General features: G+C 38.2%; 1 protein-coding gene across 1 annotated transcript in view; it reads left to right on the forward strand.

Annotated features, from left to right (window-relative positions):
- DOK7 (docking protein 7) overlaps positions 1-16,820 on the forward strand; it is a 68,799-nt gene that overhangs the window by 11,237 nt on the left and 40,742 nt on the right. The window contains exon 5 of the mRNA XM_072862580.1: positions 9,262-9,381. Coding sequence (XP_072718681.1) covers positions 9,262-9,381 — 120 coding nt within the window. The remainder of the gene's footprint in view (positions 1-9,261; positions 9,382-16,820) is intronic.

Here is a 16,820-nt window from a genome sequence, read left to right on the forward strand (position 1 = left end):
CCACAGGCACTCTTTTGAGGTCACCTAACTTCCAAGTATTCAGCAACAAGATACTTAAGATATAAGTGTAAAGAATGAAGGTACGTTTCAGTAGGATCTAGCTAATGTACTCAGTCCTAAATTATTGTGTTTAATAAAACCTATCTGTTCTCTTCGTTTGGTTTTGTAATGAAGTAGATCTATATTATTGACTATGTACTGTTATGATCTGTATTTATGATTGGAATGGAATAACTAGATTACTAGTATATCACCCTACAGTTCTATGTATTGTGCATGTTATGTTGTTAAAGACGTATATTTCCCCAAATAAAATCAGACCAGTAAGTAATATGAACTGTTTTTATGTGATATAAAAAAATGTTCAGTAGCCCATATGGTGGATATAGACCACATCAGTTTGTGCATTACACTTTCATTACAGTGTTTAGGGAATAATAGTTTCAGTCTTTTTATTCTTAATTGGGTATTGTAGTAAATGCTAACATATGTTATAACATTACTAATATACTAGGAACTTTCATTTACTGTTAATTGATTTGAAATAAAATTTTATGCTTTAATACATAGAATATCACCAGTTCACACTAACGTTCAAATTTTGAAAGCTAGCAAGTAAGTGAACAAAAATATTAATCTGAAATAACTTTCTGTCAATTTTTGCTAAGTTGTTTGGTAGTACAAATGAATGCTGTAATTTATTTTGAAAGATTAGTGGTGCTTTAGTACAGAGAATTTGCTGTAGCAGTTGTGTTATTAAAGTGTTGATGAGACACTGCTGATCTGGTTATGCAGCAGCATTATAGAATGCTAATTATTAAGTTTCTATAATACAGTAAGAAGCTAATTTTTTTTAGAATGAGATCAGAAAGAAACTTCCAGTTTGGATGTCACACATGCCTAAATATCACAGAATGCTTGAGGTTGGGAGGGACTTCTGGAGGTTACCTTGTCCAACTCCCCTGCTCAAAGCAGGGTCAGCTAGAGCAGTTTCCCCAGGACCATATCCAGTCAGGTTTTGAATATCTCCAAGAATGGGCACTCCAACCTCTGTGAGTAACTTACACCAGAATATGGGAAGATCTGCTGCTCCTCCCAGTTTTGTATCTTCTGCAAACTTGCTGAGGGTTCACTCTGTCCCATCATCCAGGTCATTAATGAAGATGTTAAACAGCATTAGCCCCAACATTGACCCCTTGCATACACCGGTAGTGATTTGCCTCTAGCTGGACTTTGCGCTGCTGATCATAACCCTTTCAGCCTGGCAGTTCAGCCAGTTTTCAGTCCACCTCACTGTTCATTTATCTAGTCTGTACTTGATCAGTTTGTCAATGAATATATTATAGGAGAGGGAGCTGAAATCCTTGCTAAAGTCAAAGCAAACAATATCTACTGCTTCATCCACCAAGCTAGTTCTTTTATCAAAGGCTATCAGATTGGTTAGGCATTATTTCCCTTCTGTAAATCCATACTGACTATGCCCGGTCAACATCTTCAAAATGGCTTCTAGGATTATTTGCACTACCGCTTTCCCTGGTCTGTGGTTCCCTGAATCCTCCTTCTTGAAGATAGAAGTCATGTCTGCTATTTTTGTTTTCCTCCCAGACCTCAGGCACACCATTCCCCCCTGTCTCCATGACCTTTCAAAGATAATATAGTGTCCTTGCAATGATACTAACCAACTCCCTCAGCACCTGTGAATGCATCCCATAAGGCCCCAAGGGCTTGAGTACGTTCAGTTTGTTTAAATGTTCCTTAACCTGATCCTCTTCCACCAAGGAGAAGTTGTAGTTTTTCTAGATTTTCCCACAAGTCTCAAGGGCCTGGGATTCCTGATAAGGGACTTTAATCTTGTCAGTGAAGACCAGGGTGAAGATGACCTCGAATACCTCAGCCTTTTTCATGTGCTTTGTCAACAGGTCCACCATCCCTTTCAGCAGTAGGTTGAAGTTTTTCCTAGTTTTCCTTTTGCTGCTGATATACTTGCAGAAGCCCTTCTTGTTGCCTTTCACATCCCTCCCCAGATTCAATTCCAGATAGAGTTAGGCTTTCCTAACCCCATTCCTGTGTGCTTGTACAGTGTGTCTGTATTCCTCCTGCGTCATCTTGGTCACCCTACTTCTACCCTATGTATGCTTTCTTTTTATGTTTGAGTTTTGTATGGAGTTCCATGTTCATCCATACAGGCTTTCCTGCCATATTCGCTTGGCTTGAACTTGCAGGAGGTGATCCTTGAAAATCAGCCAGCCCTCTTGGATCCCACTTCTCACTAAGACTGTATCACATGGGATTCTTCCATGTAAATTCCTGAACAGGCCAAAGTCTGCTCCCGCAGACTGATTCTAGGAAGTGGGAATGAAGATGTTATGGGTCCCTAGATAAGCAGTTAAAAAACCAAAACTGGGATCTAACTGGAGAGGACACTCTAAAACATCACTAGAAAAGATGAAGTGGTGGTAGTGTTGCTCTGCGTGTCTTTTTCTGGTTGCCATACTTCTACGGAGTGGGAAATACAGGTTCCTGGCCTCCTTCAGCCTGCGGGGCTTCAAATCTTTGTTTTCCTCCTGAGGAGTGGTTGGCGTCCACAGAAAGAACAGCCCACTACAAGGCCTGGAAGTTTCCTCACTGTGTAACCAGGCATGCAAATATCACTGGGATGAGAAGAGAAAAATGGAGTATGTGTCTGTAGCCTTGAGACTGGGAGCACAACTGCAGGGACAGACCCTAGATTCTGGTCACTGCTCCTAAGCTTAAATGCTTAGTTCCCAAACTGAAAATCTTAGTTGTATAAGAAAGCCCAGAAATAGTGAGGTATATAAATAGCCCTTCATTTATGTTCTTTAGTTAAATTGTGGCATTTCTTCTGTAACTTGTTCTAGATTTGATGCAATTGCTGTGCTCCAAGAATTTAAACTAATTTGGGCTTATTGAGTGTTGCTGTATCTTATCTCTACATTGCAGAAAACCTAAACGGTTCAATCCATAGGCCAGGGTGCCAGATGCATAAGGAACGTGTATTATGAAATGTGGATGGATGATACAAATGTGAAACTGTAGGTGATGGAGCTTGAAGCACCTGAATTACCTATGTTATGCTTTGCTTCCCCCCCCCGCCCCCCCCCTTAAGCTTACACTAATTTCTGGTGCAAAATGATACAGGTGTAAAACGGAACAAATATGATCCCTTATCTTTCAAGGGGAACTTCTCTGGTTCCAGGAAGATATTCTGCATTTCTTGATATACCATTAATTAAAATGGTCTTTGAAGTTGTGTTGAGGCATACACAAATAAAGAATCTGACTTCTGAATGACACTCAACTGTTTCTGAAGGTCCAACACTGTTTTGAACACTGGTGTTGACATGACTCTCTAATCCTTTAAAAAGAATCAAAGTGTGAATTAGGCTTAAAATGTGGTCTTCAGTTTTGTAGATCCTTTTATATCTATGACCTTTTAAATATTTTTAAAATTTCCAACCTAAATTTATATGTTCATTTATCCTAGATTGTTGTACCAACATTGTCCTTTAGTGTAATGTTCTCTCTCTCTCTCTCCATGATGCTTACCTCCATAAATATTTAGAGCATTTATTTGTGCTCTCTGTCACTTTTGCTACGTTAAACAAACTCAGCTGTTTATCTTCCCTGTAAGATACAGGAGCTCATCAGTAGCTCTCCTGCGTACCTGTTTTTTAAGTATGAATTAATCTTTTTTTTTGGTTACAGGAGACCAGAATTACAGACAAGTACTTTGGAAAGGGTCCCACTACATTGTTGAGCATTATATTGATGTTTCTTTTTTCTTAAGAAATGTCTGTCTTGATAGCTGAGAACCTTCACTTGCTATGGAAGGGTGTTTTTGCCTCTTCCCCTGCACGCGTGCGTTCAAAGGGAAGAACAGCATATTCATTTTGGTACAAAATAGCCTGCCACGGTTGGAAACTTTACGTATGGAGTTCAAGCTTATCTTGTTAAAGGAGCTGATGCCCTTAACTGAGCACTTAGACATATCTTCAAGCATAACAACATTTAAATATGTGTTTAGTCTAAATATTTGATTTAATATTGCCACTAGAAGAAAATGCGTTTTGCAAATAGGACCTAAATAAAAATATAAGTCTGGTTATTCTTAACAGAGAAGTGTTGGTAAAGGGAAAGGCCATCTTTCTTCAGATATCTGACTCTTTTACCTCATTCCTCTGAAATTCTTGAGGAATAGGACAAACAAGTAGTGTCCAGGAAAAAAGCCTGATACATTATTACGGAAGTTGTTTTAATTCCTAAATGAAAGCACTCTCCATTACCCTGTCACAGAAACATTGTATGATACTATGCAGACTCTATTATTAATGTTACTTTCCTATAGGTTAAACCACATCTTTGCTCCCATTCTTCCTGTGAAGCTGTGAATGCAGAGGATTAGTGAATTTGTTTTAAATACAACTGTATTAAATACCTTACTAAAAAAAACTGATGATCTTGTGGTTAGATTGCCTTTCCTCTCCATAAAAAAACTGTAAAGCTCCAAACAGAAGTAGAGCTTACTTTTGGATATTTCTGTGGTAGAACTGAGGTCTAAAAGGATCTGAATCTGTTTTAGCTTTCTGTTCCTTGTTTCCTCGCAAAACTTTTCATAAATATAAAATACTTAATTATGTTTTTGAATTAGTTGCTCAGTACAGGTTTTGTTAAACTCTGAAGGCTTTGGTGCTCAATCCGGGCAGAGGGAAACCATCTGAGATAATGCTCAGATTTCAAACATTAAATCTAGGTGCATTTTCAAGATGGATAACACCAGTTTATTCTTAAATAGGAAAAAGAGCATTTACATTTTGAACTTCTCTTGCTCTTAACATCACAATTGTACTGCTAGAGATTAGAAAATCCTTTCTTCTGCTTCTGGCAGCTGCAAATAAGTTCATCTCTGGGGGAAAATTTGGCTCCCCCAGCCTCTCTGTAGCTGAAGCTCAATCACACATACCATTTGCAAAAAAAAGGCATCTGGGCCTAGGAGTAAATTGACAGGTTTACTTAGAGGAACAGGCTGGAAAAAAGGACCCCCTCGCTTCCCTAAGTTGCTAGCTCAATTGGTGTGCCCTGATTAAAATGACCAGTTGCTGGCAGAATCTTGACTTGGAGGTCAGTGTGAAAAACTTCGAGTAGGGTAATAAAAAAGCATGTTAATGCTGTGAGAATTCAGGCTCTCCAGTGTTCAAGTACTTCAGGATTAGCTTTCAGAGCCTAGTTTAAATCTGCCTCCTGTTTTCTAACAGTGTCTCCTGGAAGAGCGGAACTCGTAGGACCCTTGGTGCCCTTTGAAAGAACAAATGATACTGCTGCTGCTAGTTGCCGAATAAGCAGGAGTATTTCTGTGATCTTTCTGATGCTTTGATGAAATTAGGTCTTTCTTCCTTTCTTTCTTTCTAAGACTTCTGCAAGTGGCTCTTAAAATCATTCTGAAATAGCGGAAGTGGCTACCAGCATATCTGGAAGGACCAGAGGAGAAGCCGTATAACAAATGGGAATTTATTTGAAAACTAGAAGCAGTAGACGTTGTTGAACTGGGGCAACATCTGGAATTTCTTGAAAGATTCTGGGCTGTGTAGATTAAAACTTCTGTTTATGTGCAGATATTGTTCTGTTGCTACCACAGACGACAAACATTCTTATCTTGTTTTTAGTAGTCATGCCCACGTCTTAGTTGGCAATGATAGGAACACCCGTTGTCATTTTCACCAGAGAGAAGAGCAGCCTGAGCCATGCAGCCTGGGATATCTTCTAAAGGGGGTTGCTCAAGGCCAGGATTGAGACATACTGGCTGAACAACATGGTGATTGCCATGAACTGAACTGCCACGGTTCGTACCTGTCCTGTAGCTAAAAGATTTCAGGCTCTAGCATTGTCTGGCACCTGTAGGAGTAATAATTCATATGAAGGGACTGATTCTTCCTCCCCGCTTTCACACGCAGTACAGAGATTTAAGTAATTTTTGGTTATTGTGCTTTTTCAGGATGTGTTTGCCCGTGGGTTTGCTTTTTTAATATGATGAATTAAAATCAAACAGTAGCAAGATTTAATAATACTTGGAAGTTTTATGAAATTGGCAACTTCTCTTGAACGTTTAGGAGACTGTACAATGCTTACTGCTAACTGCCACAGAGGACTGGCTTAGTGTTTCAGCCTTGTGCAAGTGGCTGCAGGCTGCTTTTCACCAAGTCTCTTACCCCATGGATAGAGTGAGTGAGCTCTTCAGTCTAGTAAACAGCTGCCATGGTATTACAGTGATGCATACCACATATTCCTCAGCTTCCAAATGCTTGTGCACCAAATCTGTTCCAACACATGACTGAGACGTGTAATTTCTAGTAGTGAATTTCTCAGCTTTCTCAAGAAAGCAGAAAAGAAATGTAATTGCTGGATTTTATGTATGCTTTTAAAACATAACTTAGTTAAGACTTACCTATTCATTCATCTCACCTGATGTCTTTTGCAAGGACCCCCAGACTTCTTCCTTCCCTTGCAATCTAGTTCTACCTAGCAAAACAAGAAAGAAAACGTTTCCTGTGAGCAATTACGGTGATCATGTGAATAATAGAATCTACAAAGAACTATTTTATGCATATGTGTATATTGGATTTGTATCTACGTGCACATGTGCATACACAGTTTGTACTAGTTATATAAAGGCCGTCACATTTGTTTTTGGGATTTCCAAATATGTGATAGTTCTTTGCAGAAATCATCCCTTGAGTTAACCAGCCAGCTCACATGCACACATTTACTTTTTTCTTTCCATTAAAGTCAAAGGTTTGTAGAGCCTCTTAGAAGTTTAAGTAAGACTCTTGACAATAGTGATAGAAGAACAAAGTGGTCCAAATGTACAGAAATATTTGAGGAATTTTCTTTTCCTGAACGGCAACATGGATGTGTAGGATTCTGCTGAATTACCAAGCCATGTAGTCCATCATTGTGCTTGAGATATAAATGTCCTCTGTTATGTTGTCTCTATATCCTGCTTGCTTATTGTGCATGGGATGGGAAGGTCATGTGTTCAGTCCAGCAAAGCCTTGTGCTGCCCTGCTCCCTCAAGAAAGTCAAGTCTGCTGGCATCAGTGTGGTTCATGGGGGAAGAGTCATACCATCTAAGATTAGGCAAACTGATTTCCCTATACTCCGTCTACTCCATGGGGGGAGAAGGCAGCTCAAAGGAAGAGCTGAATTTCAAATCATTCCTGAATGCATACTTTGCACCCAGCTCTTTAATACAGAGTTCTCTGACTCTTTGGTGTCTCTTGGGGAGGGGAAATGGGACACAACTGTGAGTGAGTCACCACCAGAAACTTTCATACCTGTCAGACTGCATGATTAGTGTTGTAATCTCCTAGATGGTCTTTGATACTGAAGCCAGGGTGTGTATATGTGCCATGAGGAAATGTGGGACAAACTTGTTTTGAAAAACAATAATAAAAAACAATACCATAGAAGTGCAGAGTTAAGTAGGCTTTACTCTGGTTTACATTTCATGAGCTAGTGTGTGTTCATCTTTTCAGTTGCTTAAACATAGCTTAGTGTTTTAATATTTGTCTGTCCTGAGTCTCAAGGAATATGTTTAAGACCTTGTACTCAGAAATGATTGGCAAGCCAGCCTTATACTTAAGAGTATAAATTTAACTTCTACTAGTTAGTGAATTCTAATTCCAGTTGAATTTATAGCATTTCACCAAATTAAATAAACTGTACTAGGAACAGGATTTCTGTTTCTTTGGCTGGAGAAGGTTTGATCAGTAAGATCTGAAGAGGAACAAATGTGGTGGAGTGACAAAACAAGTTACGAAGATGCTGCTAACAATGTTGTCTTGAATAGATTTAAGCAGAGCAGGCAGAGACTCAGACATGACATAAATTGAGAATGACAAAAGAGCGTGGACCAGAATATGCTTTTCCTAGAGTGCTCAGTTTACTGCTTGCTGGCTATATCTAATTTTCTAAAATAGTTAATTTGGTTTGTGGTCCACTTTTTATTATCCCCTTTGTTTGAATCCCATAGCCCTTTGTCAAGCAGTCAAAAGTGTATCCATGGCTTAAGTGAAATGTGAATATCTTGTTGGATATGACAGGGCATACGTGTGAAAGTGATGGGGATGCAGGCATTCTGGTCAAGACCAGCTCTGCTGCTTTAAGTAAAATTGGCAAAAATATGTATGGAACCCAGAATTGGCTAGAGACATGCTGTAGTCAAATTTATGTCCAGATTAGGGGCCCAAGTCCCTAGGAAAGTAATATGCAAAACCCTACTACAGGTCTAAGATTTGGTATTGTGGTTTTCTAGTGTGCATGGCTCTGCTGAACTGGCAGCACTTCTTCAAGGCCTAAATACTAATTTAATTTCCTTTTGCATCTGGTTATTGTATTTTTTTCCTGAATTCACTGGTTACTGGGGTGGTCTTTTGCCTGGTGTTTTAAGATCATCAAAAAGGTCAACTAGACCTTTTATTTTTTTTCCTGATGCGAGTAATATTTGGACTGACAGTTCTCAATTAAAATGTTCTGTGGAACACTTCTTGTCTTGTGTGTTGTCCATGTAGCCATATATCATGCAGCTCAGAACTTGTTTGTTTATTTAGTTATTCTAATTCTAATTTTGCTTGGGGCTATTCTTAATGAATGGAAAGCAAAACATCAGAATAGAGCAAAGGGTAAAGATCTGATGACAACCTGTGGAGTCGTGTTACATTCTGTTAATAATAACACATAGGACTTAGTCTAGGAAAATGTATAATATAATCCAGCAATATAACCAATTCCTAATTCATTGGGATATGAAAAGCTGCTCTTGGTTAAAATTGGGTAAACGTAGAATTAATTTGGTTCATTTTGATGAATTCACTTTAAGTATCCCTGACACTTGCATAGTTAAGATTTGATCTACAAAATTTTAGGGGTAAATAAGAATAAAAGACCCAGACAGCTGTGAACATATGGCTTGTATTTTGGCATTGCTCTAACTGCCTGAATCTCAGAAAATTAGCATAAAGGATTAGGTAGCTATTGATTTTATGTGTATGTTTATGATATAGTGTGTGTGTGCTGACCTGAATTTTTTCTTTTTATTTCTTTTCTCTGGAGAACATGTCTTGTTGATTTCTTTTCATGGCTTGCATGTAATACTCTCTTGATTGCTAAATTATAAATAGCTTCAGCTAAATATATTTCTAATGTGTCCAGGTAAAAACCACATATTTATGTTGTGCTTTCTTGCAGGGGCTGGTGTTTTTTTCCTTTCTTGTGCTGAAGGAGAGCAGATCAGCTTTCTGTTCGACTGTATCGTCCGTGGCATCTCCCCGACGAAAGGCCCTTTTGGTTTGCGTCCAGTCCTACCAGGTTAATATAGGAAGTATAGAGTAACTGAGCAAAGTAGGAACTTGCTATGTCTAGCACTTACTGCTGTGATTGTAAGAACAGCTTGCAGACACTAAGAGTGTAGAAAGTGCAAAGTGGTTTTCCTTCTGAAATGTCACAGTACAGATTTATGAGTTGAATGTACCCAGTTTTCCCCTGCTGCTCTGGCTCATTCATATTTCTGGTGATATTGCTAACTTTAGCCTTCTCTTATTTAACAGTACTAAAATATGGCAATTTGAATTGAAAGGAACCCTAACCTTAGGTTTCAAACTTACACAGTTCAACTTGGATCCATGTCTGCATTACTATTTTGTTAGTTTAATGGAAAACTAACTTCTAGGGCATTTTGAGTTCACCCAAAACACTTAGAACTAAGTCTTGCCAACCTTAGAAAACTTTGTCAGGCCTCCACATCACATTTCAGTTTTGCAGCTTGAACTTCTTTTCTGATGTGCAAGGATTAAATTCCTTTTCCTATTTCATGGTAAATGCTGCATGAGCTGTAAAGTTCAGAGAGGAAATTAGATGGTATCATAGTAAGCTCTGTTGCCTTTTGACTTTAGCAGATGAAGAAATATAATATTGAGTTGGAATGACTGTGTCAAACAGGGCAAGAGTGTGGAAATGAGATTGCAGAAAAATATATGTGAATTGGCAGTGGGATATAGTGGGAAAGGGCTGCAAGAATGGTGATGGATAAGGCGGGATTTGTGGGAAATACTTGGAGTTTCTGTTTAAGTGTTAGGCAGTTAATAGGTGTTTGACAGGGTTTTATTGCTGGTATACGATTAAGATAATTGCAGGAAGGAAATGTGATGGAGAAGATTAGAACTGGATGCGAAACTTGTGAAAATAAATTATGAAAAGTTAGTTAAGTAAATGCAGTAGACACAAGGCTCACTTCATCTCTTCTTTCCCATAGTTGCAACACTGAAGTAAATAAAATAATCAAGCAGAATAGTGGGCAATAAAACCTGTTCTTCTTATATGATGATCTGTGTTTGCATTCAACTAAGTGGAGTGTTAAAAAAAAGCAAACAACAAAAAACCAGTAACAGAAATCCAAAAAACAGTGCTGATACTTAAAGCTTTGCTATTGTATGCATATTTTTCTGCATATCTAAAACTGTATTACACATATACAACTCCTAAGTCTTCCATTTAACAAAAATTTATGTCCAGAAAAATTAAGCCTACAAGCGACTATTCTGTTGTCTGTTTGTTTTTGTTTTTTTTAATTTTAATTTTAGATGGCACATTCTTTGAAAAATCTTTTTTTAGAGGCATGTAGAAGTAAATCTGCTTTCGCATCTTAGTTATCAACTCTGGCATTTGTGGGTTGTTATACATAGCCACATAACACATTCCCTTCCCTCCTTCAAGAGCTCTGACCTCACTGAAGTGCATGAAGTGGATGTGGAATATCCTGGGGATGATTTGGTGATTTTTGTAAGGGAAGACCTCTTTTCTGCGTTTTTTTCATTTGTCTTCTGTGCGTGATGGACTTGCCGCTAAAATGTGAGGTGAAGATGTACTTAGCCACTCGGTTTCACCTTGTTTACCTGGACAGGAGCAGTGTTCTGTAGGGAACTGTGCTCATGTTCTTGCAGACTCCTCTGCAGCCCTTTTCCAAGCTACTTTGACCCCTCTAACATATATTTCCCTGTATCTTTACCCTTGTCTCTTCCAGTTTGTTGTCACTCCCTATGTACACGTCCCTTCATAGAAAATTTTTATTTTTTATGTTCTCCTTCATTTATTACCCCATGCAGAAGCTTGCACAGACCTGTTTAAGGCACATGCACATGTACAATACTAGTGATTCATCCATAAACTAATTTTCCTTATCAAGTATGCTGTTACACAGAATGTACTGTATTGCTTGAAAAGGTCAAGTCTCTACCAGCTGCATACTGTATCGGGCAAGAGTATTGAAATTCACCCAACCTTTTGAAAGGGTTAGTTATTAAACAGATTAATCATCTGCACACCTCAGGTAACTAGATCAAAACCTCCAGATTGAGAATTCTACCAAGAAACATCTAGTTAATGTTATTCATATTTACTGCAGTGCAGAATGCTACACAGCCTCAACTGTGCTTTATATATGCAATGTTCTGCTTTTGTGTAATTTAAAAGCTTTTATAGGAAGCAGCCTTCTCTCCATGGTTTGCTATTTGAATTTGGCTTCTTGCTCTTGCCTGTACCTTTCCAACTCAAACATGAAATACGCTTGAAAAACTCTTAGGTATTTTCAAGAAAGGAAAACACTCAAAGGGCAGCTGTAAAGAGAAAAGAATGTAATGTGGCGAAAAAAAAAGTCACATTGACAATGTTCTTGGACACCAATGCCCACGGAACAAATATAATCTAGAGATGTTATGCAGTCAACATCTGCTTAGTCTGTCTTTGGAAAAAGGATAATGAATGAAGCCAGTGGCTTCAACAGCTCAACCATATGGTTAAATGGAGAGCTGAAATATTTAAGTGTTAGCATGAAATTAATGGGAAATGATAGACTGGTTTGAAGAGGACCAGAAAATAACCAGTTTTCTTACTTTTACTTCCCGTAGTGATTCTTTTAACAAATGTAAATGGCCCAGTATCCAAAAGGAGTTTGTAAACTGCATGTGCAAGGGATATTTGCTCAAGTACAATATTCACATCTTCTTTTCAGGATTGTAGTTTTAAAAAATATATCTTACTTCATTAAAAGCTTGGTGTTTTTATAACATAGATATATGATTACTGTATGTATTTTATTATGTCATCCATAAAATATGTAATGAAAAAGCTGTGCAGTGGAACTTGTAAACTTGACTGACCATTGCAAGGTATCAAAATCTGGTCTAATCTCTCATAGCTGACCTGCTTTGAGCAGCAGGTTAGACTAGAGAACTCCTGAGATTCCTTCCAACCTGAATTATTCTGTGAGTTTTTGGAAATGGGTATCAAATGAATGTGAATATTCTCATGATAAAAATAATTCTGTTATGTGTACATCCAAAATAAAATGGAAAAGGAAAAGAACATTAGATGTTTTACAGTTTATTACTGTGTGGCACTTATTTTGGGAGTTCCATTAATTCTGCAAAATTGTACCAAAATACTCCTATGGGTAGCTCTATTAGCAGATTGGAGGTTTTTGATTTGTTAAAGGCTGCATGGTCAGTCTCGAATTTAGGACATATGGCATTGAGTGGGAATGCAAAGGTAGTGTAGGTATCTGTAGATGTTTTTAGGCAGCATCGTGTTTTAAATAAAGGACTCAAATGAGTGACAGGATGTCTTTGGATGGCTTGTTTTCCCCAGCTACTAGTTGGAAGATAATTGCTGTAACTGGCTACTTGCAACTTGCAACTTTTTTTCTTGGGAAGATATTTAGAAAACAGACCTGAGAATTTTATGTTCTTGTCTTGACAGAAGTCTAGGTATTGACAGAGTAATGAATCACTGATTGCATGGTTTGTAATCTATACTGAATTTGCATGCATATTATTTGAGAAATGTTTGTTTATCAGGTGTGTGTTGAATTCCTTCTTTTCACTAGCAAAATTCATCATGAATGCCAAACATGAATACAGTGAAGGCCCAACAGCCGATCAGTGATATCTTTGATCAGTGGGCAGATCAGTACTCTCTAAATCTGGCTAAGGCTACAAGACAGTCTAGTCCTGCAGGCTGGAAAGACCCCAAGTGTAATGTTGATAGTCTTGATGCTCTCTTTTAATTTTGGAAGCTTTTTCAGGCTGCTTTGTGACTGACTGGAGAGTGTGCAGTGCTGCTTACTGAGGATCTATCTGATGCTCTTTCTTTTTGTTGAAGCTTGATACACCTTTGGCCATTGCAAGACAGCTCTGTGGCTGCCTTCTGCAGTATCTGTACCAAGTGGATCTTCCTCAAACTTTTAGGACATCTTTTCATTCCTCCAGACATCTTACAAGGTGTGGAGATGTTAGCATGAAGGTGAGGGTCCAGGCCTGATTTGCAAATGTGCCTACAGTTACAAAGGAAGAAAGAAAGGAGAGATGTTCAGCCTAACTTCTCTAACTTGGTTTAATGAAGTAATTAACCAATGTTGCATTTTAAAGATGCATATAATCAAGCATATCTTAGGTAGCTGCTGACTTAACTTGATACTTTACATTTTTTTCCTGACAGGTGCTTACTGAACAACCCTGGAGCTTTGAATTACTGTGACATTTTATTCATGTGTTACTAAAGTATTCAAAATCTCCCACCATGAGCAGCTGACGTGGCTTTAATGAATATCCACCAACATAATATAAAAATAAAATCTCCATCAGAGGTATTTTTAGTCCAGCCAAATTTGATGTAATCCTTCCCTTTGCCCCAAAGCAGCAAGCATTTAAGAAGATTTCAATGGTTGCCTCACACAAAAGATTTTCTTCATAGCAAAGGATCCATTTCTGTTTGGAAAATTATAAAACACTTTATTAATTGAAGGACCTGAGTGAATCTAACTGCCTAGATTCCATGGGAGTAAATCATATTATAGGATACATTTGTTTAGAGTTTGGGAAATGAAGGTACTAATTACTCTTAGAGTTATTGAGCTACTATAGGATGTCGTGTGGGCAGAAGCTGTCTGAACTTCCTTGGACAGCTGTCTCATAACCGGTCATGCTGCTTCTGTCCTCCTGAGTTAGTAATATGGCAAATTACTACACAGATATTTAGAGGCTTTGTATTGTGCATGCACAAGGTATAGGATATTGCCAACAAATCCAACTTTACTGTTGAAAAAACCCTTGTTTTTACCATTTTTTAGGCCATATTTCTACACTCATATGACAGGAGGTCATAGGTTACACCCTCCAGTAAGGACTGGTCTCTAAAAGGTGACTGCCAGTGACTTCAGTCCTTAGTCTGATCTTGTAGAAAAACCTCCTGATTAGTGCTTGGTAGTCTGTAACCAAAAATACCGGTGCAAGAATCTGCTGCTTCTGGAGAATAATATTGTGTGTGTTTTCCATAGAAGTCTTGCTTATTAGCAGAGAAGATTAAAGGCAAAACAAAGACTTCAGTAAGACTGATGGACAATTATTTTTAATATGTGCCTAAGACTTTAAGTCTATGTATGTTTGGCAGGTTTTGAAGTGGTTTCTCTAGATATTTCCTAGTACTTGCTGAGAAAGGATTCTTCTAATAAATCTTCCACAAAACTGGGCAATGAGAGGTCACAGCACATAACTATGAACCCAATTGTATACACACCTTTTATGTATAGGCAATTCTTACGGGGAAGTTTAATCAAGAAATTATCAGTCCTGTTGGACAGACAGTATGCCTAGAGATTTCATGTTGTTGGGTGAAACATGTTCTGTTCTGTAGCTGTGTAGCTGATAGGGAATTTGGGTTCTAGAAGCAATTGAACATGTGAAATGCAAACTTACTGATTTGCTTCAACTTCTCTCCTACCTCCCCATCTTGTATTTTATTATAGGCCATTTTGCAAGATCAGTTGCTTGACCAGTTTTTTTTTAAACTATATCTTTTGCTCTGTAAGAGGGATATTAGTTACTAAAAACCTAATAGTTGTGTATGTCCCCTAGGAACATTCTGAAAATCTATATTTATCAAGTAATCAAATTCTGAGGAAAGTGGAAAGATCTTTCCTACTGACAGTTCTTTGCTGTGGGAAGGGTTAGTGTCTGTTGCATCCTGGTTTGACTAATTTGCTGATCTGTTATGCCAACTTTATACTTAAAGTGCTCATAGAACATCTTTGTGGAACCTTTTTGGACATAAGGGCATTTAACTAGATACAGCAGAGTGACTGGAGCAGAGGACATTCAAAAATAGATTCAAGCAGCAGCCTGTAACACTGTATGCCACTGAGCAGATCCTTGCATAGACCTGTCTGAGTTGCACCATAGGTGCTGGTGGCCAAATCTTGTATTTTCCTTTGGCAGAGGTCCATATAGAAGCATTGGGGGTTTCGTTTGAGTAAGCAGTTACACAGGTTTGAACTAGTCAATGCTTAATATGAGTTGTATTGCAGGAGAAATAGGAATGGAGACCTAACAAAATAATCCATGTCAAACAGTCCTCTTTTCTGTTCTTAAAGTTAAGTTTGGAAGGTGTCAGACACTGACATCAAGCACTGTTTGAGCTGGGAGACACAGAGGCCACAGACCCTGTTTGTCACAAGCATTGTTGCCTTGTTCCTGTTAGAATATCTTTGATTTCCAACATACGCTGTTACAGAAGGACTCTGTGTGTCTGGCTTGTTCTGCTAATCTCATCCAGATTGCAGACTGCTAAAGATGGAAACCCCCTCTACATGGGAAAGAAAGTTCAGCCTTGTCACTTCTGCTCCTGTGACGAACTTGGATCTACCCAGGGCAGGTCAGAAAGTGAATGCAGTTAGGGAGGTGAGATGTGGCAGCTTGTTTCTCAGGTAGTTAATAATGTAGGGACTCCCATAGAACTTCAGCTCACCCAGAAATGTTCCTTCCCCTGATTGTGAGCTTGCTTTGACTGCTGTGTTGACAACATTAAACCCAAGTCTTTTAAAACTGAAAGACCTGGGATGAAAATGAAACTTTTCTTTCATAATTTCAACTGTTTTTTGTCTTACTAACTCAACCACAGCAATGTGTAGCACTTTTCATCCTTTTTTTCCTCTTATTAAATGATGCAGTGATTAAATGTTTTTGAGGTGTGCTAATACTACCCAGTTGATCAGATATACAAGAGCAGCAGTTGTGAGGAAGCTAATCTGTTTTATCTGGCATTAATTCCTTTCCCTATATAATTAGCAAGAGCTACTGAAGCTTCCAATGATGAACAAGTTAGCAGACCATATCTTTTGCAACTGCTGAACATGACACACTTGTCAGGCTGTTTGAAGAAATCTGTAAGATTTCTCTTGGGATAATGGTTATGATTACTTCCAATACCTGGTTTTATTGTTGTGCCTGGTTGGAAACAAAACTGGTCTATTTTTCTGATGCAAGTTCTTCCACATTCTGTATAACTTTTGGCCTTTTTATTGGAATGGAAGGAGCCTTCTTCAGTGAAGTAATTTCAGCTGGAATGGCAAACTCACTAAAATGTATGGGGAAAATCCCCTATAGTATATTTTAGTAGTGGTTTTTGACATTCTAACTTGTCTAGTATTAAACATGGAAAGCCACCAGGTTGCTTATTTCATCTATGACTTCTGAACTTAATGACCTTCTGAACATCAAACTTGAAAGTGATGTCTTTGTAAATAGGTGATCTGGATTGGAAGGTATCAGATAGTTTAATTACTGTGACTCTTATGATGTAGATTTGCAAATTTGTAGGATGAAAAATTTGGTCTTTCTCAATGATAAGATTCCCAATGAGTTCAGTGAAGTCAGGACACATTTTACAGGTCACATATTAGTTTTCAACTCCTCTAGACC

Source organism: Ciconia boyciana, chromosome 5, assembly GCF_034638445.1.
Source record: "Ciconia boyciana chromosome 5, ASM3463844v1, whole genome shotgun sequence".
NCBI classification, from domain to species: domain Eukaryota; kingdom Metazoa; phylum Chordata; class Aves; order Ciconiiformes; family Ciconiidae; genus Ciconia; species Ciconia boyciana.